This window comes from Budorcas taxicolor, unplaced genomic scaffold (genome assembly GCF_023091745.1).
Source record: "Budorcas taxicolor isolate Tak-1 unplaced genomic scaffold, Takin1.1 scaffold401, whole genome shotgun sequence".
Classification (NCBI taxonomy): Eukaryota; Metazoa; Chordata; class Mammalia; order Artiodactyla; family Bovidae; genus Budorcas; species Budorcas taxicolor.
Window position 1 is genome coordinate 8,677 of NW_026292312.1, and position 24,585 is coordinate 33,261.

General features: G+C 43.5%; 1 protein-coding gene across 1 annotated transcript in view; it reads left to right on the plus strand.

The window, feature by feature from the left end:
• The first annotated feature begins 1,036 nt into the window (after window positions 1-1,036).
• Window positions 1,037-24,585, plus strand: part of LOC128071373 (high affinity cAMP-specific and IBMX-insensitive 3',5'-cyclic phosphodiesterase 8A-like) — a 52,668-nt gene continuing 29,119 nt past the window's right edge. The window contains exons 1-6 of the mRNA XM_052664259.1: window positions 1,037-1,089; window positions 1,762-1,816; window positions 14,507-14,595; window positions 18,807-18,885; window positions 20,713-20,850; window positions 24,231-24,319. Coding sequence (XP_052520219.1) covers window positions 1,787-1,816; window positions 14,507-14,595; window positions 18,807-18,885; window positions 20,713-20,850; window positions 24,231-24,319 — 425 coding nt within the window. The 5' untranslated portion in view covers window positions 1,037-1,089; window positions 1,762-1,786. The remainder of the gene's footprint in view (window positions 1,090-1,761; window positions 1,817-14,506; window positions 14,596-18,806; window positions 18,886-20,712; window positions 20,851-24,230; window positions 24,320-24,585) is intronic.

Consider the following 24,585-nt stretch of genomic DNA (forward strand, 5'->3'; position numbering starts at 1 on the left):
CTTTGGCAGCCTCTTCAGTCCCTTTGTTAAGTCATGTCCGACTCTGCAGCACCGTAGACTGCAGCACAGGCTTCCCCATGGACCCCATGAGCAGCCAGGCTTCCCTGTCCTTCACTATCTCCCAGGGTTTACTCAAACTCATGTCCGTTGCGTCAGGGATACCATGCAGCCACCTCATCCTCTCTCATCCCCTTCTCCTCCTGCCCTCCATCTTTCCCAGCATCAAGGTCCTTACCAATGAGCTGGCTCTTCGCATCAGGTGGCCAAAGCACTGGAACTTCAGCTTCATCATCAGTCCTTCCTGTGAATATTCAGACTTGATTTCCTTCAGGAGTGACTGGCTTGATCTCCTTACCATCCAAGGGCGGCCTCATACTCCTTGGGTAACTCAGTAGAGCAGTGTTTTCTACTTTTCTCTGTCAGTCTTCTGTTCTTAACTTTTCCTGTGAGGTTGATTCTCCTCATTCTGATGCATAAGAATACTTTGCATTTCTGAGTTTTAAATATTTATTGTTACTGTTTTGCCTGCATCCTGCTCGGGAGCCCTTCTCTGCACTGCTTAGAATGCAGTGGAGAAAAAAAAAGAAAAAAAAAAGAATGCAGTGGAGAGCTGGCCCTCAGGCTGCCTCACGCCCCCTGCAATGGTCGCCATCCGCTGGCTGGGATACATGTAGACCTGCATCGCCCTTTGACAGGAAGAGACGAGTGACCCTTCTCGTGTAAGGGGGATTCCCCAGGTAGGGAAAATTCTCCATCTGAAACAGCTCAGACCAGAACAAGAACAAATAGAAGGCATGTCATCAGAGCTGGCTGCTGTCTTCATGCTCCATAATTTTGAGAGTCACCACAGGCCACTGGTTAGCAGTTTGTCTCCTGAAGAAAGAAAGGTCAAGTTAGCCAAGAAGGTGACTCCAGAGTGTGGAGGGATCTTTCGCTTTCCCCCAACTTTAACTGTTCTACCAAAATTTAGGTTTAGGTGTATTTAGTTTTTAAAGAATTGGTTTAAATTTATTTTAAAACTTTTTTTTAAAGGTCTATCAGATCATCAAAACTCTCAGAAAACACAGTTATTATTGGTGTAGTACGCAGGTAAGATATTTTTCTTTTTTTGAAATTCAGATGTCAGTGTAATGTGTGTGCTTAACAGAGGCCTGAGTATCAGCTTGTGTCCTGTGATAGGCATCACCCTTTCTAGTTTGGCCTTTTCCTCTTTCTTATTTTCTTTCACTTTGGCAGTTAAATTCATGGCTGGAGTTTGTACTTTAACACTAGGTTTTGTGATTTTGGACTGTCTTTCACTTTAGAAAAGGGCCAACCAAGGGAGAATGCCATTCCTGAAGTATGAATGTTTTCCGGATTTATTTCTTAGGGACTTCTAACTCAAACTATCTATGAGAATTTACATTATACATAATTGGGGGAAACCTTATATTTCATTAAAATGGGAGGTAAGAAAAGAATGAAAATAATTTAGTCTAAATTAAAATTTTCACACATCACACAGCCACGTGCTCACGCCTGTGGTCTGGCTCTCAGTGTAATCTCTGTGCTTCAAGCAGTGATGTCTGGTGCCAAAAAGCCAGCGTGAAACTAAAACAGAAAATTGTTTTACCTTTGTACATTTGACTTGTACGTTAATCTAATTCATCTAAAACTATTCATTATATGCCAATGATAATATTATATAAATTAGTAAATACAGATGTGAGATGTAACTGATTAGAAAAAACTGTCTCTAACCATTTACTTGTTCTTTTAAAGAGTGGATAGAGAAGAGTCATGTGTAATGTCCCTCATTGCTGCTGGCTTCACAAGGGTATGTACTCACTTCTTTGTTATGCAAGTATAATTCACCATGACAGATTATTTTATCTCAGCTTTAGAGCCTGGCAATAGTTTTGAATTAATTTGAAAAAGAAAAATTGTCCTTATGCTGTGTTATAGTTTGATTTAATTTCATAATCTGGTAATCTGATAATCCACAATACTTTGCTTTCTCAGTTGCTCAAAACTATGCCTGCTAAATGCATCTAAACATAAAAAAAAATCTCCTTTAATGGCTGACTCATTAGTTAAAAGTTGTACCATAGGATGTGTTGTCAATAATGCTTACAGGCATACATGCAACCTTAAAGCCAATTCAAGGATTCTGGAAGTAAGACCTACCCAACATGGCTCCATTTCTTTCTACCCCTGGCTCTAATCTCTTGGTTTCTCTTAAGCCAAAAAGCTTAGGCCGGCTTTGGTCAGCTAGTTGCTAGTGATCCTTGGGAATCATGGTGGAGAGAGCTCACATAAGGCTGATCATTGGGCAGACTTGTAGCCCAAATACCAATGAGGTCATGGAGAAACCTCACCCCTTGATTCTGGCTGGAAGCACTACCAAGTATCTGGAAGAAGCAAATACGCATCCTCCCAGAGGGAAATTCCTTCTTCTTTAGCCTCAGAGAGTCTCTGCAAATAATCATTCAAGGGCATCAGGCAGCCCTCAGTCAGCATTAACCTGTCCATAAGGAAACGCAGCATTGCAAGTGGGAACTAGCAGGGGAGAGAGGCAGCGGGGGCAGGCCCTCACAGTCCTTAGAAGTTAGAATTGTCAGATAAGATCGTGAAATGATTATGCTTATTATATGTAAAGAGACAAAGACAGGACAAGCTTGGAAATACCTTCAAGGAATAGGAAGTTATAAAAAGTGACGTAGCAGATTTTAAGCAGAACATAATTGAATTTTGAGAAATGCACATAATAAACTGAAAATTTTAAAACTTAGTAGGTCAGAAGAAATTATCCAGCATGTGGCACAAAGATCCAAAAACAGAAAATAAGTTAGAGAAGTTTAGAAAAGTGGAGGATAGAGCGGATGGTTTAGCATCTGTATAACTGGAGATCCAGAAGAATAGGAGAGAGAATGGGGCATTATATTTGAAGAGAATTTTCCAGAACTGATGGAAGACTATAATCCACAGATTCCAGAATTCCAAAGTAGAATAAATAAAAAGAGGACATATCATAGTGAAAAAACAAACAAAATAAAGAGACAATATTAAACTCAGCCAGAGGGAAAAAAATCAGAACAGCAAACTAACAGCTGGCTTCACGGCAGCAGTAGGTTAAAGTTAGAAAACAGTGGAATAGTGTTCTTAGTGTGGTAAGAGAAAGTAACTGCCTTCCTCCAGTGTTACGCCTAGCACGTGCTCAGTTGCTCAGTCATATCTGACTGTCTGCGACCCCCTGGACTGTAGCCTGCCAGGCTCCTCTGTGCACGGGATTTCCTAGGCAAGAATAACTAGAATGGAGGCATTGGCAGGCAAATTCTTTACCACTGTGCCACCTGGGATCCCTTATAATTAGCATAAATACTTTCAAAAATGGAGGTGAAATCAAGACTTACAGAAATATGAAAATTGAGGCAATTTGTAACTAGCAGATTCTCAAAGGAAAATTCTGGAGGATATACTTAAAGCAGAAGCAAGATGAGTCCGAAGTCCCAAGTGGGAGGCCTGAAAGGCAAGAGTGAGGAGCAAGAAACTGTGAATGTGGGGTGAACACAAACACATTTGTTGTTGTTCAGTTGCTCAGCCGTGTCCAACTCTTCATGACCCCATGGTCTGCAGCACACCAGGCTTCCCTGTCCTTCACTCTCTCCCGGAGTTTGCTCAAACTCATGTTCATTGAGTCGGTGATGCCATCCGGCCGTCTCATCCTCTGCCGCTTCCTTCTCCTTTTGCCTTCAATCTCTCCCAGCACCAGCATCTCTTTCTACTGTGTAAAGCAGTAATAACAGCGTCTCATCTGATTAGAGATCACAGATGGAAAATGACCATAACCTGAGAATCCCATACCAACCAAGTGATTGTTAACCCTTCAGGGAAGAGGTATTCCTTTCGGCATTATATTAATACATAAAACCCAGAGATCTATTTCCCCAGAAGCCCTGTCTGAGGAAAATAATTAAATAAGGACTTCAACCATTCAACCAATGAAATAGAACAGAACTCTGAGATGAGGGAGAAAGTAGTGGAGAGAAGTGGTGTGTGTACATAACACGTGTGTGTGTGTGTGTGTGTAGTGTAGAATATGTATCTTTATATGTAATTATATAACATCCAATAATACCTCAGTCTTTAAATTCTAGGGTATCTAAGCACACCCTGCCCTAGGTGTCTTCAGGGTTTCAGGGGACAAAGTGGAAGTAAACGCATCCTTGTGGCTCATCTAGCAGACAGGGAAGTGGGTGGGCAGTGAAAGGATTCTGAAGCTTTCTTCTTTGTGGGGAATGTGCAGACTAGAGCACTGCTCATGGGAGAGACTTTGTTCTGGAACTAATTGGTACCTGTTTTCAAATAATAGTAGAGAAATCTATGTCTGCTTTTGAGATCAGTGAAAAAGAAAGTAACCAATAATAGAAAAGTTTAAGAAAACTTCTGGGGGCTTTCCTGGTGGCTCAGTGGTAAAGAATCTGCCTGCCTAAATAAAATACATTAATTTACTATTAAATAAATTAGATTTATTTAATAATCTAAATAAATCTACTTAGGTTATTAAAATAATCTAATAAATTTTAGACTCTTATTACACAGTTTTGTGGTTCAAACCCAGGAGACATTGGTTTGATCCCTGGTCTCTGAAGATGCCAGATGCCCCGGAGCAGAGCAGCTAAGCCCATGAGCCACCAATGCTGAGTCTGTGCAGTAGAGCCCAGGAGCCGCCACCACGGAAGCCCGCAGACCCTAGAGCCTGTGCGCCACGATGAGAAGCCTGCCTATTGCAACTGGAGGGTACCCCCTGCTTGTTACAGCTTGTTACAGAAAAGCTCTCACAGCAACGAAGATCCCGCATAGCCAAAAATAAATTGTTTTTAAAAAGAACTGAAATAATAAATTATGGAGTTTGTGGGAATTCCTTGGTGGTCCGGTGGTTAGGACTCCACACTTCGCTGCTGAGGGCCCAAAGTTCAGTCCCTGGTCAAGGAACCAAGATCCCTCAAGCTTTGCAGCAACCCCTGCCCAAGAAGTATGGAATTTTTAGCAACTGGATCACATTGGCATATCCTAGGAAGAGGAAACAACAGTGCGAAATCAGTGATAAACACAGAGCAAGACGGGAGCAAAATCAAGTGCATGAAAATGGGCTGCATTCTCCCATTAAAGGATAAGCCATTAGACTGGGTTATGAAAGTACAATTATATGTTGTTTATAAGATAGTGATAAAAGGAAGTTAATAATGAAGAAAAAGGTAACAAGTAAATGCAGACAAAAGGAACACAGAAATTTCAATATCAACATCAGATATGGTGGAACTTAAGACTTTGTTTTAAATACACATTTTATATACAAATTTTACATTGTTGTTATTATTACATAGTTTTGTGGGTCTCCTTTTCTGACGCCACCCTCGCCAACATTCACACATGTCAGCACCTGTCCACATTTCCTGACTTCCAGTTGAACTTGTATGAGAACAGCCATGCTAGCCAGCATGCAGGTGAGCATCATAAGGATACCAGGTTGGAGGTTGTGGGTCACCTGTTCCCAGTGGATCCTTAGGTCACCCCTCCTTAAACTGCCTAGGGAAGCATGAGGAAGAAACTTTCCCTGAGAACTCTGAAGTTCCTTGTGTTAGTACTCTTAGGCTGCAGAACTGGCCATTCTTAACAAGGACCTTCGATGTTTCTGACTTTCCAGTGAAGCTAATGAAACTGGGAGGACAGATTATTCATCTTGCCTCGAGTTGTTTGCTTACCTATAGCTACCATAAACAGTGACAGACTTTATTTTCTTGGGCTCCAGAATCACTGCAGATGGTGACTGCAGCCGTGAAATTAAAAGACGCTTGCTGCTTGGAAGAAATGCTATGACCAACCTAGACAGCATATTAAAAAGCAGAGACATTGCTTTGCCGACAAATGTCTGTCTAGTGAAAGCTATGGTTTTTCCAGTAGTCATGTATGGATGTGAGAGTTGGACTATAAAGAAAGCTGAGCACTGAAGAATTAATGCTTTTGTACTGTGGTGTTGGAAAAGACTCTTGAGAGTCCCTAGGACTGCAAGGAGATCAAACCAGTCAATCCTAAAGGAAATCAGTCCTGAATATTCATTGGAAGGACTGATGCTGAAGCTGAAGCTCCATTACTTTGGCCACCTGATGTGAAGAACTGACTCATTAGACAAGACCCTGATGCTGGGCAAGATTGAAGGCAGGAGGAGAAGGGGACGACAGAGGATAAGATGGTTGGATGGCATCACCAACTCAATGAACATGAGTTTGAGCAAGCTCCAGGAGTCGGTGATGGACAGGGAAGCCTGCAGTCCATGGGGTCACCAAGAGTTGGACAACTGAGCAACTAAGCTGAACTGATAGCTGCCAGGAGGCATTAAGCTTTTTATTTGTATGAGGTTGTACAAGCAATATTGGAAATATGTGTTTGAAATTCTATACAAGGAAGTCCATCAGCACAGCTTCATGGCCTGCAGAGTATATCCCAGTAGAAAGTCTAGTTAACCATGGGCCTCGTGTTTTCATAGTACAATTGTGTTATCATTAAACTAATTGTAAAATTCAAAGGTAACTGACACACACTCTCTCCCTGCCTTCTCACCTGCACTACTTAATCAAGGTATTCCCTGTAGCCTCTGCCAGAATTGTGGTTCAGTGCATGTCTCTTTGAAAAACACTTCCATGCATAAAGTGCAGGTTTGAAATAGTCATTTTAGAGGTATGTGACTTAGGAAATATGGAGGTAGCAGTCTCACCACTTAGTAAGTGATGAATCCAACTAGGTGACCAGTCCTCTGAGACCACACGAGGTAACTTGTCTTCTCACGCAGAGTCCCATACACTCAGGCATCAGAAGGATACTGAGGGGACAGAGGGCACAGATTGCAGAGCATTCAGGCCTGGAGGCAAGGTGGTTTTCCCAAGTCTCATGGCTGGGAGGCAGTGTGGCCCAGGCTTGAGCCCAACCCCAGACCTGAAAGCCATCACTGCAGTGCGATCTCTGGATTCATAGCACAGACAGCTTTTCTGTAGATGGCCCCGGTTCAGGATTCCACAGTGGATGCACACTTGCTTACCTCCTCAGTTGGACTTGGCAGTTGAGCTTTCTGACTAAAATCTCAGAGGTTAGGGAATTTTTCCCCCTCTTTTTTATTTTTTTAGTTATGAAAACACGATAAGACATTTACAGGAGACTTGGAAAATACAGAACAAAGTTACATATAGTTCCACTATATATATTACAATGGTTTTTTTTTAAGTAGATAAATTAAGATTTTTAGTTGTAGTTTCAATATCAAACACTTTAATAGAATGCATATACAGAGAAGTAGAATCTTACGTAGACCTGAAAAGCATCATGAACCAATTTAAAATAATTATGATTTATTATACAATTCTCACACAGCAGTAGGATACAAATTCCCTTCAAGCTCCCATAGATTATAAACTAGGAGACACTGAAAGATAGATATCCAGGGACATAGGATCAGGTGCAAAAATGTGGTGGTCTAAAGTTAGTAAAATCATACGGAGTCTGTTCTCTTATCACTGTGGAATTATGTGAGAGATCAGTATCAAAAGATATTTGAGAATAACCCAATCCACATATTTTCAAGTGCAGTGTAACTTTGCCAAGAGAGATCTTTGAAAACCTCAATAAAGTAAGAAGACTGAAAAAACACAGGGCGATTCAAGATAAGAAACCATTTAAATGTGAAATTAGTATCAAAATTAGAAATTAATATCAAAGATACCTTAAAAATCCCATGCATTTGAAAATTAAATGTCCACTTTTAAATGATGGTTGTATCTAAGAAGCCATAACAAGGAAAATTAGAAATATATTTGTATTGGAATAAAAATGAAAAGAGAATTTACCAGAATTTGTTGCATGTACCTGAAGCTGCTCAGTGTAATTAAATACAGGGTGGAGTCTTCAATAAGGTATGAAAACAAATAATGGACACTAACATAAAGTTCTGTGAAATTTAACAAAATCTGTATTTAGTTAATAATACTGTATCACATGTTAATTTCTTGTTTGTTTTTTATAATACAGTATTTCTTTATATCCTCAGAATTGGATTAGAAGTTTCTAGCCTCATTCAAAAAAATTGTTTTTATGTGACTAAGATAAACTTTCTAGACTTTTAGCTGTGCAGTAATACTATATGCCAAAATACATGGAACTATGTCAAAGTTTTGAATGAATATAAATTAGAAATCTAGCATTCTATTCATACTAAGTCAATTAAGTGGAATCAAAATGTCATAAATGTTTTAGATAGGCAAACATTCATGTTTTCTAAAATATATATAATACATACTGTTTATGTTTACAAAAGCTTTTTGGCTGCACTTGGTAAAGGCTTGAGAAAGAACATTAAAAAAGAGATGAGAAATTGGAAAACATAAATGAAATATGAGCACTGAATATGAAATAGAAAAAGTGAAACCATCTAGATAAAAGTAAAAGATCATCATATAATCCAGTTGTTTTTAAACATAGCTGCTCATTAGAAACACATTTGGAGCTTTGGAGAGAAAAAGCAAAACCTGGGCATTTGTATTTTTCAGAAAATTCCAAGATTATTCTGATACACATCTGGATTTTAAAAAGTGATTACAGATTTCCCGATTAAATGGTAGTTTTAGTAATAACAGAATTCTTTTATTTTCTGTTGACCAATCATGGTACAATGGTATTAAGCAAATAATAGTTATGTAATCCCAGTAGTAAAAGACATTTATCAGTTTTCACAGTCAGTAGTCTGACAAAAAATAAAAGATCATTACAATTGCAAGCCATAATGAAAACATGATTAGCCGAACAGTATAAAATAATTTCATACGGTTTGGGGGGTTAAGTAGAGTGATGTGGTAAGTGGAAGTACATACATGCACGTGTTTTCATCTGCCCAGCCAGTCTTTGTCTTTTTGTTGGTGCATTTAATCCATTTACATTTGGAGTAATATCGATATTTATGATCCTATTACCATTTTAATTGTTTTGGGTTTATTTTGTGTAGGTCTTTTCCTTATCTTGTGTTTCCTGCCTGGAGAAGTTCCTTTAGCATTTGTTGTAAAGCTGATTTGGTGGTGCTGAATTCTTTTAACTTTTGCTTGTCTGTAAAGCTTATGATTTCTCCATCAAATCTGAATGAGGGTCTTGCTGGGTAGAGTATTCTTGGTTGTAGGTTCTTCTCTCATCACTTTCAATATATCATGCCATTCCCTTCTGGCTTGTAGAGTTTCTGTTGAGAAATCAGCTGATAATCTTACGGGAATTCCCTTTTTTGCTGTTTGTCGTTTTTCTCTTGCTGTTTTAATATTTTATTTGTCTTTAATTTTTGTCAGTTTGATCACTGTGTGTCTTGGTGTGCTTCCTCCTCCTTGGGTTTTTCTGCCTGGGACTCACTGTGCTTCCTGGACTTGGTTGACTATTTCCTTTCCCATGTTAGGGAAGTTTTCAGCTGTTATCTCTTCAGATATTTTCTTGGGTCCTTTCTCTCGTCTCCTTCTGGGACCCCTAAAATGCAAATGTTGGTGCATTTAATGTTGTCCCAGAGGTCCCTTAGGCCATCTTCATTTTTTTTTCATTCTTTTTTCTATATTCTGTTCTGCATCAGTGATTTCCACCATTCTGTCTCCAGGTCACTTATCCTTTCTGCCTCAGTTATTCTGCTATTGAGTCCTTCCAGTGTATTGTTCGTCTCTGTTTGTTCTTTACTTCTTCTAGGTCTTTGCTAAATGTTTCTTGCTTCTTCTCCATTATTTTTCCAAGATCCTGGATCATCTTTACTATCATTATTCTGAATTTTTTTTTTTTTTCCTGGAAAGTTGCCTGTCTCCACTGCATTTAGTTTTTGTGGGATTTTATCTTGTCCCTTCACCTGGGACATAACCTTCTGCTTTTTCATCCTGATTAACTTTCTGTAATATGGCTTTCATTCTAGCCACTATGGGATTGTGGTTCTTCTTCTTATGTCTACCCTTTGGTGGATGAGGCTAAGAGGCTTGTGTAAGCTTCCTGATGGGAGGGACTGGCATGGGAAAACTGGATCTTGCTCTGGTGGGCAGGGCTCAGTAAAGCTTTAATCCAGTTATCTGCTGATGGGCAGGGTTTCGATCTGTCCCTGTTTTTTGGCTTGAGGCAACCCAGCCCTGGGGCCTACAGGCTGTATGGTAGGGTTAATGGCACCCTCCAAGGGGCCCCTTCCAGGACTGCTGCCGCCAGCGTCCCTGTCCCCTCGTGAGCCACTGCTCCCCCATGCCTCCGCAGGAGCCCCTCCAAGAGTAGCAGGTAGGTCTGGTTCAGTCCCCTGCGTCTTCCCCGCGGGTCATGGTGTGCACCGCGTATTTTGTTTGTGTCCTCCAAGGGTGGAGTCTGTTTCCCCCTGTTCTGTGGCAGTCCTGTGATCAAATCCCGCAGGTCTTCAAAGTCAAGAGTCTCAGGATTCCCAGTCCCTTTGCCAGACCCCCAGTCTGGGAAGCCTGATGTGGGGCTCAGAGCCTTCACAACAGTGGAAGAACTTCTTTGGTATTATTGTTCTCCAGTTTGTGGGTCATCCACTTAGCAGGGATGGGATTTGTTTTATCATGATTGCACCCCTCCTACTGTCTGATTGGGGCTTCTTCTTTGTCTTTGGACGTGGGGTATCTGTTTTTGGTGGGTTCCAGCGTCCTGTTGATGGTTGTTCAGCAGCTAGTTGCAGTTTCGTTGCTCTTGCAGGAGATGAGTGCACATCCTTCGACTTCACCACCTTGAACCAGAACCTTGAGGTTAGGGTTTGGTGTCTCTTGGCCCTAGTTGCACGTTAGAACTCCCTGAGAAGCATCCCTGAGGAGGCCCTGGTTCTGTTGGTTTGGGGAGGGGCCTGCACACTGGTGTTATTTTTTAGATTGCAGGGAGTTCTAATGTGCAGCCAGGGACGGAGCTGCACTGGGGGTGGGGGTGATGTGCTCTGGGGAGAGGCAGGTTGAGTTGGCTTGGGAGCGGCCCCACCCCTCTCATGGGCTGGGGTGGGGTGAAGAGACCGGCTGCTGCTCAAGCTGAAGGAACAGCAGCCTGATTCCCGAAGCTCCTTGGGCCCAACGCCCTTCTCTACCCACCACAACCCCATGGAATCCTCAGGACATGAATGAAACCTGCAGAAGGGCAGGAGAGACAGGATGTTTAGACACAGAGCCAAGCAGAGGTAGCAAGGTGGGGAGCAGGCGGAAGGAGAAAGATGCAGTCCTTCTGTTCACATGCACTGGTTTTCTAACCTGAACTTCCACCTTTGGGATAAAGACGTTTGGATGCACACACCCAGTGAAAACTGGCCACATGCACAGGAGGCTGTGACACACGATACACATGGCTCCCTGTCCCAGGATTTCGCCTGCGGAACAGGTGAGGCCAGGCAAGAGCGGGGATAGCTGGGGACCCCTGTCCATCTCAGGTCCCCCACCTCTTGTCTACTGGCGTGGCACGCTCTATGCGCCAGAAATCTCGCCACTGTTCCTGCCCTGTCAGCGGTGGCCACCTGTGCAGATGAGCAGTGTCCTTGGGTGTTCCTGTGGGGTCGTGACTCACTGAGGAGAGAGCTGCAGGGCCTCTACTTTCTCTGTCTCTTTTTTAAAATGATTTTGTTTGTTTATGGCCTTACTGGGTCTTCACTGCCACGCAGGCTTGTTCTCTAGCCCCGCCGAATGGAGGCTCCTTTCTAGTGGTGGCTCACAGGTGTCTCACTGCAGTGGCTTCTCTTGTTACGGAGCACAGGCTCTAGGGCACGTGGCTCCAGTAGTTGTGGTGCGAGGCTTAGTAGCTCTGTGACATGTGTGATCTTCCTGGACCAAGGATCAAGCCTGTGTCCCCTGCACTGGCGGGTGGGTTCTTAACCACCGAGCCGCCAGAACGTCCCAAGGCCAGCACTCTTACCCCTCCCAGTTGGTGGGAGCTGGCGGGCATGTCCCTCTCTGACTTGTGTGGTTAGGAATGGTTGTGTTTGGCCTGCAGGCCTAGGGACCGTCATGCCCGCGGCCAGCGGGCCTGGCTCTCCCTCCCAGGGGCCAGCAGAGACTGCTGTGTGTTCATGCAGCCGTCTGCAGGCGCAGTGCTTTCTCGTGGTCATGGTCAGGGATGTAGGGTGGTCTTGTCTTGTGGGTAAGGAAGCAGGCTCTGGAAGCTTCAGGGCCTCGTAGAGGATCATACAGCCTTAAGACATGAACCAGGGGCTGGGCTCTTAGGCTACTTGACACACAGACAAGATCACAGTTCCAACAGGGGGATGTCTGCCTTCACTGGTGGTAGAAGGAGCGCCACATGAGGCCCCATGGCCCAGGCTGGTCTGGCTTTGGCTTGTGGATAGTGGCCTTCATATACCCTGCCTCTGAGGCCTCAGCTTCTTCCTCACCAGATAGAATACTATCCATGTGTTGAGCAGGTGAAATCAAGAGTGTGCCACAGAAACAGGGGCAAGTAAATAAAAATACTACAGCAGAGTGGAATTACACGATAGTACATAGTGACGTGTAAGATGTCTTGATGAAATTCTCAATCTGGTGGAATGGGCTCAGGCTTCCCCTTTCCATGTGGTCTGCTTTGTTGAGATGTTTCCATCGTGTAGAGAATAGTTAGTGTCTGCGGGGCTAGGAGCGCCTGGGGCGAGCCATGGCTCTGCAAGCCCCTCTGCTGTGGAGGATGATCCTTGGTCAGCTTAGCTGAGCTGCTGTTTGACGTTAGTGCAGGGAAACGTTGCCTAGTGGGAGTGACCTCTGCAAGTGTGTGTTTGCTTTCTGTGAGCTTGTGCAGCACTAAAGAGGACTCTCATCTAAGTGACGAGACTCTGAAAGTTAATATAAATGGGACTTGCGTTAATAAATTTCTTCCTTCTGCATATTCTAGCCTCTACCAGTGACATGTAGACATCAGAAAATCCTCATAGCTCAAGGCACTGAAAGAAAAGTATTCTTAATCCCTGGTTTTTTTTCCCTTGAGCTTCTTTTAGTGGAAGAATAGTTGATTTACACTGTTGTGTTAGAACAACACAGAAAAGTGTACATAAAAGTGATTTAGTCATATATATGTATGCTGTTCTTCAGTTGTTGGTCATGCCTGACTCTTTGTGACTCCATGGACTGCAGCACGCCACGCTCCCCCATCCTTCACCATCTCCCAGTTTGCTCAGATCTGTGTCCATTAAGCTGGTGATACCATCTAACCATCTCATCCTCTTCTGCCCCCTCTCCTTTTGCCTTTAATCTTTCCCAGAATCAAGGTCTTTTCCGATGAGTTGGCTCTTTGCATCAGGTGGCCAAAGTATATACATACATATATATACGTTTTCAGATTCTCTTCCATTAACGGTTATTACAAGATACTGAAATGTAGTTTCCTGTGATACATAGTAGGACCTTGTTCACCTGTCTTCCATACAGTAGGGTGTATCTGTTAATCTCAAGCTCCTAATTTATCCATCCCCACATCCCTTCCCCTTTGGTAACTGTAAGTTTGTTTTCTATGTCTGAGTTTGTTTCTGTTTTGTGAAGAAATTCATTTTTATGCTTTTAGATCCCACATACAGGTGGTATCATATGATGTTTGTCTTTTTCTTTCTTACTGCACTTAGTATGCTGATCTCTGGGTTTATCCATGTTGCTGCAAATGGCATTGTTTCTTTTTTTATGGCGAGTGATATTCTATCACACACATCCACACAGCCCTTCTGTATCCATTCCTCTGTCAGTGGACACTTAGGGGGTTGCTTCCATGTCTCGGCTATTGTAGATGAACTTCGGGGTACACACACCCACACACCCACACACACCCCTTCTTAACCATTCCTCTGTCAGTGGACGCTTAGGAGGTTGCTTCCATGTTTCGGCTGTTGTAGATTGTGCTGCTATGAACTTGGGGGTGCATGTGTCTTTTCGAATTATCGTTTTCTCTGGATATGCCCAAGAATGGACCCTGTTTTTCCTAATTTCATTTATTGACTACTTAATTGAGATACCATTCATTTTCCATGTAATTCAGCTATTTAAAGTTGATATAACACTCTTATAGAAGAAATACATAAATAATTATAACATGATTTTCCATTGCTTCATTTCACTTGACAGTGTATCTTATGCACCATTCCATATAAGTTCACATCCACACCACTGCGTGCTATTCCATTAAATGGTTATACTAGTTTTAAAAAATTATTTTAAAGATTTTTAATTTTATCTTTTTCTTTTTCCAGCAAACGCTTTCCCTTTTCTTTCTTTCCTCCTTTCTGCCTTTTTTCTCTATTGAGGTACAGTTGATCAATTCAGCCACTTAAAGTATACAATTCAGTGGTTTCTTAATATGTTCTCAGATATGTGCAAGCACTGTTTTTTAAATGCTGATTTGGTATTCTAAGTTTTCATCTCATTTCCTGTGAGAAGTCTTTTGGAAAGCATTATTTTGTATATATGTGTATAATAATTTAAAGGTACACATGTGTTGATCCACACCATCCCGTTTCTGTTTGTAGAGGTATATAGAAAACCCCAGCCCCATGGCCTGTTACAATGAACTGCTCCAGCTGGAATTTGGAGAGGTGCGCTCACAGCTGAAACTCAGGTAATTCTGCTGCTTCGGGAAAGCCCACCATACCACCCAGGATGTGGCTGCAACTGAGGACTTGAGTGTGGGCAGCTGGCTCCACTGGCTGTTACTGACTTCCTGCTAAAATAGGATGGGGCAGTGGGAAAGCACCTCTCCTTGCATAGGACTTTCAGAGTCTGCCTGGATGTCTAACGGGTAGGCATGTTAGTGATGTGAGACTTAACATTTAAAGACGGGGCTCCAGTGGGGACTTCCCTGGTGATCCAGTGTTTAAAATTCAGTACTTTCACTGCCAGGACCCCAGGTTTGATCCCTGTTGGGGGAACTAAGATCCCACGAGCTGCATGGCACAGCCAAAAAAAAAAGATGGGGCACCAAAATAATAGCAAATGAAAAAGCAGGATGTGAAAGAATGTATGCCCAATTACCTGTTTTGTTTTTTAATTAAAAATTCTTTTTGATATGTACATACGTATTTCTGGTAGGTGACATGTTTTCTTCTCTACAATAAACATTTTGTAATTTGCTCTTGCTAAACAGTTTTTGTTTTTTTTTTTACCTGAAAAGAATATAAACCTAGTTCTTTGTAGAGTGAGAAAAGTAGCAAAATTAGTAAAATTATCTGAGGTTGACAGAAGTGAAAAGAAAAGTCTTTCTCATCCTCAGTCTCTTCCTTGGGTTCTGTTTGACATTTCCTTTACCAGGATCCAAGAGAGAATGGAATCACTGTCTGTACACACTCAGGGGGAGATAAGGGGGTTAGAATTTGGAATATAAAGATTGGCGGCGGCCAGCACAGGGTACCACATGCGGAGAAGAAAATACTTCATAGATGAAATGAAATGAAGTGTGAGGTAGCAGAGAGGTGCTATGAGCAGAGATGTTTCAGGGCTGGTGAGGCCTACAAAAGAGCTCCTTTTTGTTGCCAAACTCTTCAGGGTAGCTTGAGAGGGCTGGCTGGCCTTGAGCCTGCCCCTTTCCTTACTCCTGGGACTTCCACAGCCTGGCTGCCACATTCCTGCTGTGAGCCATGGAGCTTATTGTTGGCAGAAACTGATACCCAGGGAGGTTAACTGACTTTCGTCCCAGCTCTCACACGTGGCACAGGACAAAGGTAGCCCTCTGGCTGTAACCCACATCTTCAGAGCTGCACTCACCGTCTCTCCTCATGCTGTGCTTTGTCTTTGGTGTGTGCCAGCTGACAGCCAGAGGGAGATGTCCACTGTGCAGGGAGACAGGCTAACAGGACAGGGAAGGGACAAGTGTGGGGCTGAGAATTGAGGGCCATAGAGAGAGGCTTCATCTGAGATACTAAAATGCACTGAAAAGCTATGTGTCTCAAGCAGATCAGTAACCTAGAATGGAAAGTCTAGAAATAAGAATGAGTGTATTTAAGAACTGAGAACATAAGTATATATGTTCACCATGGCAGTTTAAATCCACACAGGAAAGGGTAAATTTTTCCAGTGAACAGAATTGTGACAATTTATTAACTATGTGGAAAGAAAACTAAGTTATATCCCAATCTCACACCCAGTTCCAAAGTAAACTCCAGTGTGCACCGTGTTAAGAAGCAGGGCCACAGAAGTACTAAAAATATAAGTGGACATATACCATTGGACAGTGAAGCCTTGGCAAACCCAGTGTGGCGTCAAAAAGATTTTATAAAGGAAGAGAAGCAGATTAGGCAAGATAAGAATGTTAAGCTTGTCCCAGTGAAAACACCTTGTGTGTTAAGTTGCTTCTTTCGTGTCTGACGCTTTGTAACGCTATGGACTGTGGCCTGCCAGGCTTGTCTGTCCATGGGATTCTCCAGGCAAGAAAACTGGAGTAGGTTGCCATTTCCTCCTCCAGGGGATCTTTACAACCCAGGGATCAAACTGTCCAGTGATTGAACCCACATCTCTTGTGTGTCCTGCACCGGCTGGTAGATTCTTTACCACTACCACCACCTGGGAAGCCCTGGTGGCTCAGGTGGTAAAAGTACCTCAACACCAGGCTCCTCTGGCCATGGGACTTCCCAGGCAAGAGTACTGGAGTGGGCTGCCATTTCCTCCTCTGGTGATTTTCCTGACCCAGGGATCGAACCCACATCTCTTGAATCTCCTGCATTGGCAGCTGGGTTCTTTACCAGTGGCACCACCTGGGAAGCCCACATAATGTTCAAAATTTAGACAAATAGCAAACTAGGAAAAAACACATTCATAACGTTTAGGACAGACAGATTAATATCCTAAATATGTAAAGAGCTTTGATGAATCAGTTTAAAGATGGAAACACCTAGTATAAAAAAATTACAAAGGACATGTCATAAACAAGCAGTTTATAAGAGTTATTAATGGCCAGTAAACATGAAAAAAATGTTCAGCTTTAGTAGTAACCAAAGAAATTAAAATGATTCACCATTTTTTATTTACCAGATCTGCAGAAATTTAAAAACACATGATAAAACCCAGGAAGGCTTCTTCCAGATCCATCTCCTCCTAGCTTGCTATATCAGAGGTGGAAACTTCTTATTTTTTCATTCTTGTTTTTTTAAATAATAGCTTTATTGGGCTAATTCACATATATGCCAAGAAAGAAGGACTAGTTTTTATTGGCTAAGCTGTTTTGTTTTATTTACCTAGACAGCTTAGTAATACCAGGAATAATATAACAGCACTATATGAATAATTATGAATTTTATGAAGAAGTAGACAGTTGCATTCTTTTTTTCATCATCTGAGGCATATGCAGAAAAAAAAAAGCTGAAAGCAACCTAAATGTGTAGTCATGGGAAATTTGTTTGAATGAATTATTGTATAACTTTAGAATATTACACATGTTATTAAAAGTGATGATAAGGAACTAATTAATGATATGGAAAGATATTAATATAATTTTTCAGTGGGACAAGATTATAAAACTGTAGGGTATGATTATATTTTTATAAATATATATAGAGAGAGCATATATATTTATATAAGAAATTGCCTAGAACACCAATTGATTTCTATAGGTGTTGGGATTTCAGATGATTTAATCTCATTTATTTTTAAACAGATTTATTGAGATATAATTCACATTCTATACAGTTCACCCGTTTAAAGTACCCAGTTCAGTGGCTTTGAGTATATTCACAGAGTTGTGCTACCACTGCCACAATTTTAGAACATTTCATGACCTCCAGCCCTAGATAACCACTAACCTATTTTCTCTGTATATATAGGTTTGCCTATTCTGGTCATTTCATTAAAATAGAAGCATGCAATATGTGGTCCTTTTGTGACTGGCTTCTTTTAACTTAGCATAATGGTTTTTAAGATTCATCCATATGATGGCACACGTGAGGACTGTTTCCTTTTATATCTGCATAGTATTCCATTGTATGGACATACCACATTTTATTTATCCATTCATCAGCTGATGGACATTAGGGTTGTTTCCACTTGCGGGCTGTAAGTTTTTCTGTGGATGTATGTTTTCGTTTCTGTAGGGTACCTACCTAGGAGTAAAACTGGTAACTGCTTAACAGCTTGTGGAACTGCCAGACTGTTTTCCAAAGCAGCTGTATCGTTTTACGCTCCTGCCAGCAGTGTATGAGGGTTCCTTACCAACACTGTCTTTGATTAATAGCCATCCTAGTGGGTATGATGTAGTATTTCATTTATTTTCATTTTCTAATAAAAAAAAAGTTGTTACCTGTGTAACTCAAAAATGTTTTCAACCACCAAGGACAGGGAGAATGCTCACAATATAAGGCTAAGTAGATGCAGGGAACAAAGCCAGTGATCCTGATGATCTGTTTTGTGAAAAGTTTGTTGAAGGTGGTAGCTGCAGGCGATGGGCCGCCTCTTTTCTGCCAGGTTTTGTGCAGGGAACTTGAGTCCTCATGAGGACTCTGCACATGGTGGGAAGGGAGAGACCCAGGGAGGTTGAGGCATGCCTCACAACCAGTGAAGGGCTGTGCTCGGACCCTTGTGTGGGCTCCCCCTGGTCCACTTGTCCTTAGAATGGAAAGGAGAGCGCCAGGTTGTGCAGAGTCATGATCCCAAGTGGCAGGGTTGCAGGAGGCGTTTATTTCTTCCTTCTGCTTTTTAATCTTCCCCCCTTCTTTTTCTCAAGTTAGCATCAGTTACCTTTATAATCAAAGAACTCAATTAAGTAAGTTAATGTAATATTCCGAAACTAGAATTCATTTTATAATATTTATATTAATCAGTCCTTTTTCTTTTCTACCCATAAAGGGCTTGTAATTCAATGTTCGCTGCATTAGAGAGAAGTCAAGAAGCAATTGAGATTACAAGTGAAGACCACATTATCCAGGTTTGTTATTTTGGAAGTTTGTCCTGCATTTCTGGTTTGTTTGCATTTTTAGGGTTGAACCCCTTCGGTATTTTTTTTTTCTTTCTCTCTTTGAAGTTCAAGGGACCAGTTTTTCCTTAGAGGTTTATCAGAACAAAATCTGTAAAATACAAAGTCTAAGATAAGTTCCCTCTGGGGTAAGAAAAGTTTCTAATAATTACTTACTATGCTAGAAGGCATTCTGTAGACATATGGCACTGGCATTTATTTTTTCTCTCATTTTTGCTTGTTTATTTATTATGCAGGAGGGGCTTTTATCCAGAATTTTGGAGCCAAGTGGGGAGAGACGATTGCAACAAGGAGAGGCCCTGCCCATAAGGGCTGTGTGCGCTTTCCTATCTTAACTGGTTTTGATGGTAGTTTACTATAGAAACCATAGAAATTTACTGGACACAAAATTTCAAAAATAATCTAGTAGTTACTAAACAAATTATTAGCAAAGTGGCTTCATATAAGTGACTTAAGATAATATAGCTTTCATTTAAAAATAATTCACAATAAAAGAAAATAACCTTTAAAAAAAAAGATAACCAACAAGGACCAATAGGATAGCACAGGGAACTCTACTCAGTATTTTGTAACGACCTCTATGGGAAAAGGCTCTAAATAAGAATGGATATATGTATATGTGTAACTGATTTCCTTTGTTGTGCAGTGAAAACACAATATTGTAAATCAACTAGACTTCAGTAAAATTAAAAAGTAAAAGAGGGTCACATGGCTTTCAGATAACAGCAAACAGGTAACACATATTCTAGATGTGCCAGGGGAATGTTCCTTGTGTCTGAGAATGAGCCCCACTTTGATTTTAGTAATGAGTTCTTCACTTTAACTGTGACTTTCTTGGTAAAGAGCCTGATGATGTCCACGTTCAGGAGTCGGTGCCCTGAGACGTGACACTGGCCGGTGGTTGAGAGCGCAGGCTTGGTATCAGTCAGGCCTGCGTTCCTTTATTCTTGGCCTCTGCCGAGCTGAGCATCTTCAGGCAGGTTACCCAATCTGTCTGAATCTGCTCTCTCATCTGTACAAACGGGAATAATATTAATGCTGACAACCACCTGCCTTTCGTAAGGATGTTCTGAGGACTGAAGTGAGTTAATGTGTGTAACTTGCTTGCTGTGGTGCCTAGCAAGGAAAACAAACCTTAAACAGCATGGCTGTTGTTTATCATCAGCATTATTTGTTATTTTTATTAGCACACACACAGCTTTCCCAGGCATTTTCGTGTACTCTTACAGTCCTATGTGAAACTTAACTGTAAAGCCTTATATTTGTAAACACTTCCTCTGTCACAGCCTGCTTTCCAGACTCATCTTTCATTTGCATCATATGAAAGAGGCTAAATAAACGTTTCATCCCCATTCAACAGATGTGCAGACCGAAACCTGGGAGGAGCTAAGTGACTTTTGAAAGCAGGGGCTGGGTGGGTCAGACTCCCAGACGGTGCTTTCTTTCAGTGTCGTGATCCCAGCAGCCTTTGTGCAGCAGCCCCAGGTGTCTCCATGCTCCTTTCCTCCAAGGGCGTTTAAGTGCGAGCGAGCCTGCCGCCCTCCCTGGACCTCAGGAGAATGTGGCAGCAAGCCCAGCCCAGTGTCACCAGAGCAGAGGCTTCTCCAGACTCCAGGGTTTCCTGGCGTTGTGCTCTTGTAGCTTGAGCACCATCATAGTGAGCGCCAGGCTCCTGGGCTTTCTGGGGGGAAAGTATGATGGTTTAGGTTGATTGTTCTCTTTTCAACATTTCTTTTAATTCACTTGATGTTTTCTCTTTTGTCTCCCCTCCCCTCCCAGTATGCAAATCCAGCGTTCGAAACAACAATGGGCTATCAGTCAGGTGAATTAATAGGGAAGGAAATAGCAGAAGTGCCTATAAATGAAAAAAAGGCTGATTTGCTCGATACTATAAATTCATGCAAGGTGAGTAAGAGAGTGGCACCCTGGTCCCTTCCACAAACAGAGGGGTGGAAGGAGGTTGAGCACTCACTGAGTACTGCCAGAGCTGGGGAGCCTCAGACCTGGGGAACTGTAGGTGGTGTTATCCCTATTGTGCCCACTTTGCAGATGAGGAAACCGAGGCTAGGAAAGTACATATAACCTGACAAGCCAGGAAGAGTAACTTTGACACATAAAGTCATTGTTTTCATTTTTGTAATAAGTAACTTGATCTTTCTAATAATTAATCTTCTCAGTGATGGATGTTGGCAGTGGTCAGGGTAAAGGATGGCCAGTGAATCCACACGTTCTCAGAACACAGCTGAGCTCACCCGTTCTCGGGGCCTTGTTCACTTGGTCAGCACTTGTTGAATGCCAGGCACTGTGTGGAATTCCGGTACAGAAAGACGAGCAAAGAAAAGCTGCTCAGAGAATACATTCCAGGACACAGAACAGACAGATAAACCATGACAGGAGAAGTCGCAGTGCCGCAGTACTCAGGACAGACAGAGGCGGGCTCCGGCTGGAGGTCGTTTCTCTCTCTGAACCATGGCTTCTGTCAGCACCTCACTGGTATTAGCTTTTAAAATATGCCAGGAAGGAAAAGGCCACTGCTTTCCATAGTCATTCTCAGGCTTTTCTGCTGGGCTCTCTTCAACTTTTAGGAGTTGGGACAGTGAATATGATTTTTTAAAACATTTGAGAAGTTTATGAGCTGTCATCCTGCTGGCCCTTGGAGGCCCGTGGAAGCCCTGTCCCTGGGGCACGTGGCTCCATGCCTGTCTGGTCACCCACGAGGGCAGGCTACCAGCAGGGGCAGAGGGCTGTGCAGAGCTTATAGTGCTACTTGGCTTGGGCCCCCCGAGGAGCCTGTGAGTGGGTGGGTGTCCTGCACAGTCAGCAGTGGCTTTGCAGTGAGAACAGGGAAGGGACTGGCCAGCTGCGGGGCCGGGTGGTGCCCCGTCGGGGAGTGGCCACTGTGGGCGCTGCACGCATCCTGATCTCCTTCAGCTCTTCCTTCTGTCAAGGATGAAGATTTTCTTACCAGAGAGAGTGGCAGGTTCTCTGGAAAGAGAAACATGGGCGGTAATGGACGAAGAGAACGTAGGAACTCAGGCCCACTGGTGTTCCCTTGCTGGGCCGAGGGGGGGCGTCCTCCAAAGGCAGCCACAGGAGAGCAGCCATGCAGAGCCATGGCGGCCTCCCCAGTCCCGGCGGCCAGGTCCAGGGCAGCCACGGGGTCCGCCTGTGGTTCTGTTGCGCGGCTCTGTGGGGGGTCAGACATGGGGGCTCTCGCACCCCTCTGTCTGGCAGCAGCAGGGTCAGTGAGGCACTCCTCTCCCTCTCAGGAGAGCAAGTGGAGATGGGGTGGGATGGGGGAATCCAGCGGATTAGCTGCCGGCCCAGGGATCCCCCCAGACCCCTGTGGGCAGCGTCTCGCCTCCCGAGTCATGCCGTGGGGCACCAGGTATGAAGGGCCTCAAGCGCCAACAGCAGGACACGTGTTCTCTAACATCTGTGTTTGCTGTGAGCAGAGAATATAACATACTATCCTGTTATCAACCTCTGTGCTTAACTGCTCTATTTCAGAACGGAGCTAGGGCGTTGGTTCTGCATGATCTTGAGTTCCTGGGGAGAGTGTGAGAGCTGCCGCGTGTCTGTTTCTGGTCATTCCTAGTTGGCTGGCCCTGCAGCAGGACAGACCACTTAGCTGGGCAGTTGTGGGTTTTCTTTGTTGTTGTTTTTTCTGAGGAGAAAGATACATGGCCTTTCTAATGGAGTCTTCCCAGGGAGAAGAAGGGCTTGTTGATAAGGGGCCAGCCTGGACAAACAGTGGTCCATGGAGAGGGTTCAGACCTGTGCTGGGGGCCGGGCTGGAGCCTTCACAGGTGGTCAGATGATGGGTGGGGACTTTGGAGTGTCAGGTTCTAGGTGTCCAACCAGCCAGATATTCTTGGGGGCACAGGAGAAATTCCAGTGATGTTCAAATGGAAAACATTGCAAACAGGGAGCCCTTCAGCTTTTATATATATATATATTTTTGGCTGTGCTGTGCAAATTGTACCCTGAGCAGTGGAAGTGCAGAGTCCTAACCGCTGGGCCGCCAGGGAGTCCCAGCTTTTCACCCCTTGTGCCCTCTGCAGCCCCCGGGGCTCTCCCACTCACCCTCTCTCCAGCTCCCCTCTCCCATCCTTTCTTCCCAGGTTTTCAGGGCGCTCTGTCCCCTGCTGGTCCCTATTGTATCATTGCACATCCTTCCTCCTCTGCGTACGTGGCTCCCATTCCCCAGTTTTCACCCAAAGGTCTTTTCCAAGGTTTGTCTCATCACCTGCTGTCATCTTGGAACCAACCTGTAGAGCAGTGAATCTCTCTCATCCCCCAGTGACAGGAGACCCAGCCTCTCTCGGTCCTCGTCTGTCTCTGCTTGTTGACTGTCTTCACACCTGCTTGGACTTTGAATCCTGGACTGGTTTTGGATTCTCCCTCTCCCTTCATTCCCTCTTCACCAAATCCATCTGCAGGGCTGGATCCACGGCCTGGGCCTGAGCACATTCAGGGCCTCTTCCCCACACTCCGAGACGGTGGTAGCGGAACGCAGTGAGGCCTCCCGGCCGAGGAGCCTCACTTCCAGTCAGTCCCCCTGCACTGCTGGAGACGGGTCTCGCCGGGTCATCACGCCGATGATGTCACCCCCTCATGGACCCTAAGGGTTCCCCGCTCAGGTCCCTTAGCCTGGCCGCCAGGATTCCATGGTCTGACCTCGGCCTAGCTTTTCCATTAAGTAAGCTAAGGCCCCAAGTGGTCCTTGACCGTTTACCACGTGCCAGCTCTGTGCTCAACCCTGGATAGGACAGCTGGGTGGCGATGACCCCACCACAAAGGGCCTGTCCCAGTAGTCAGAGAAGTCCCGCTCGCTGCTGAGCTGGCCCTGGAGTAGAGAGAGGGAGGTGCAGGCCTCGTGTCACTCCGAGAGGAGCGCAGACAGACACATGTGCGAAACCAAACAGGCCACTCACTGGCCGTCTGTGTGTGTCAGCACTTGGTGAGGCGTTTATGTTACCAGATTTTCTCTTCATAATAGCTTTCTAGGTAGGACTTTGTTATTTTCAGGATCTGAAACTTTGACTTCTATTGTATTTTTGCTAAGAAATAGGATCTGTGTTGAGTAAATACTTTCTGTTTCCATTTGACTGGAAAACTTATATGCAACTCTGTTATCTAAGCAGAATCACTGGCTGAATTGTCCTCCTTAGCTGGATCTTGTTCTCCTAATTACTCTGGTGGCCACTGGGAGTGAACAGGAGCCCGAGGTGGAGGATGTACTTAGGTTCATGTTTGGAACACAGTGTATAATGATGCTCACATTCCGTTTATAGGAATGGCAAGGAATTTACTCTGTCAGGAAGAAAAATGGAGATAACATACAACAAAATGTGAAGATAATACCTGTCATTGGACAGGGAGGGTAAGTAGAAAAAACAAGTACTTCAGTCAGTATACCATGTTTGGCTTATTGCAGCATATACTTTAAATACTTAAGTAAGTTAAGAGTGTGCAGTTCTTAACTGCACATGGAAACTTATAAGAAGGACTGGTAACCAGGTCAGTTACCACCAAAGTGTGACCTTCCAGGGTGGCTTCCTCATGGTCACAGCCTGACCCTCCCGCTGGCAACCCAGAGCCACCACACTCCAACAGTCCTGCTTAAGCTATGTGAGCACATACATAAAA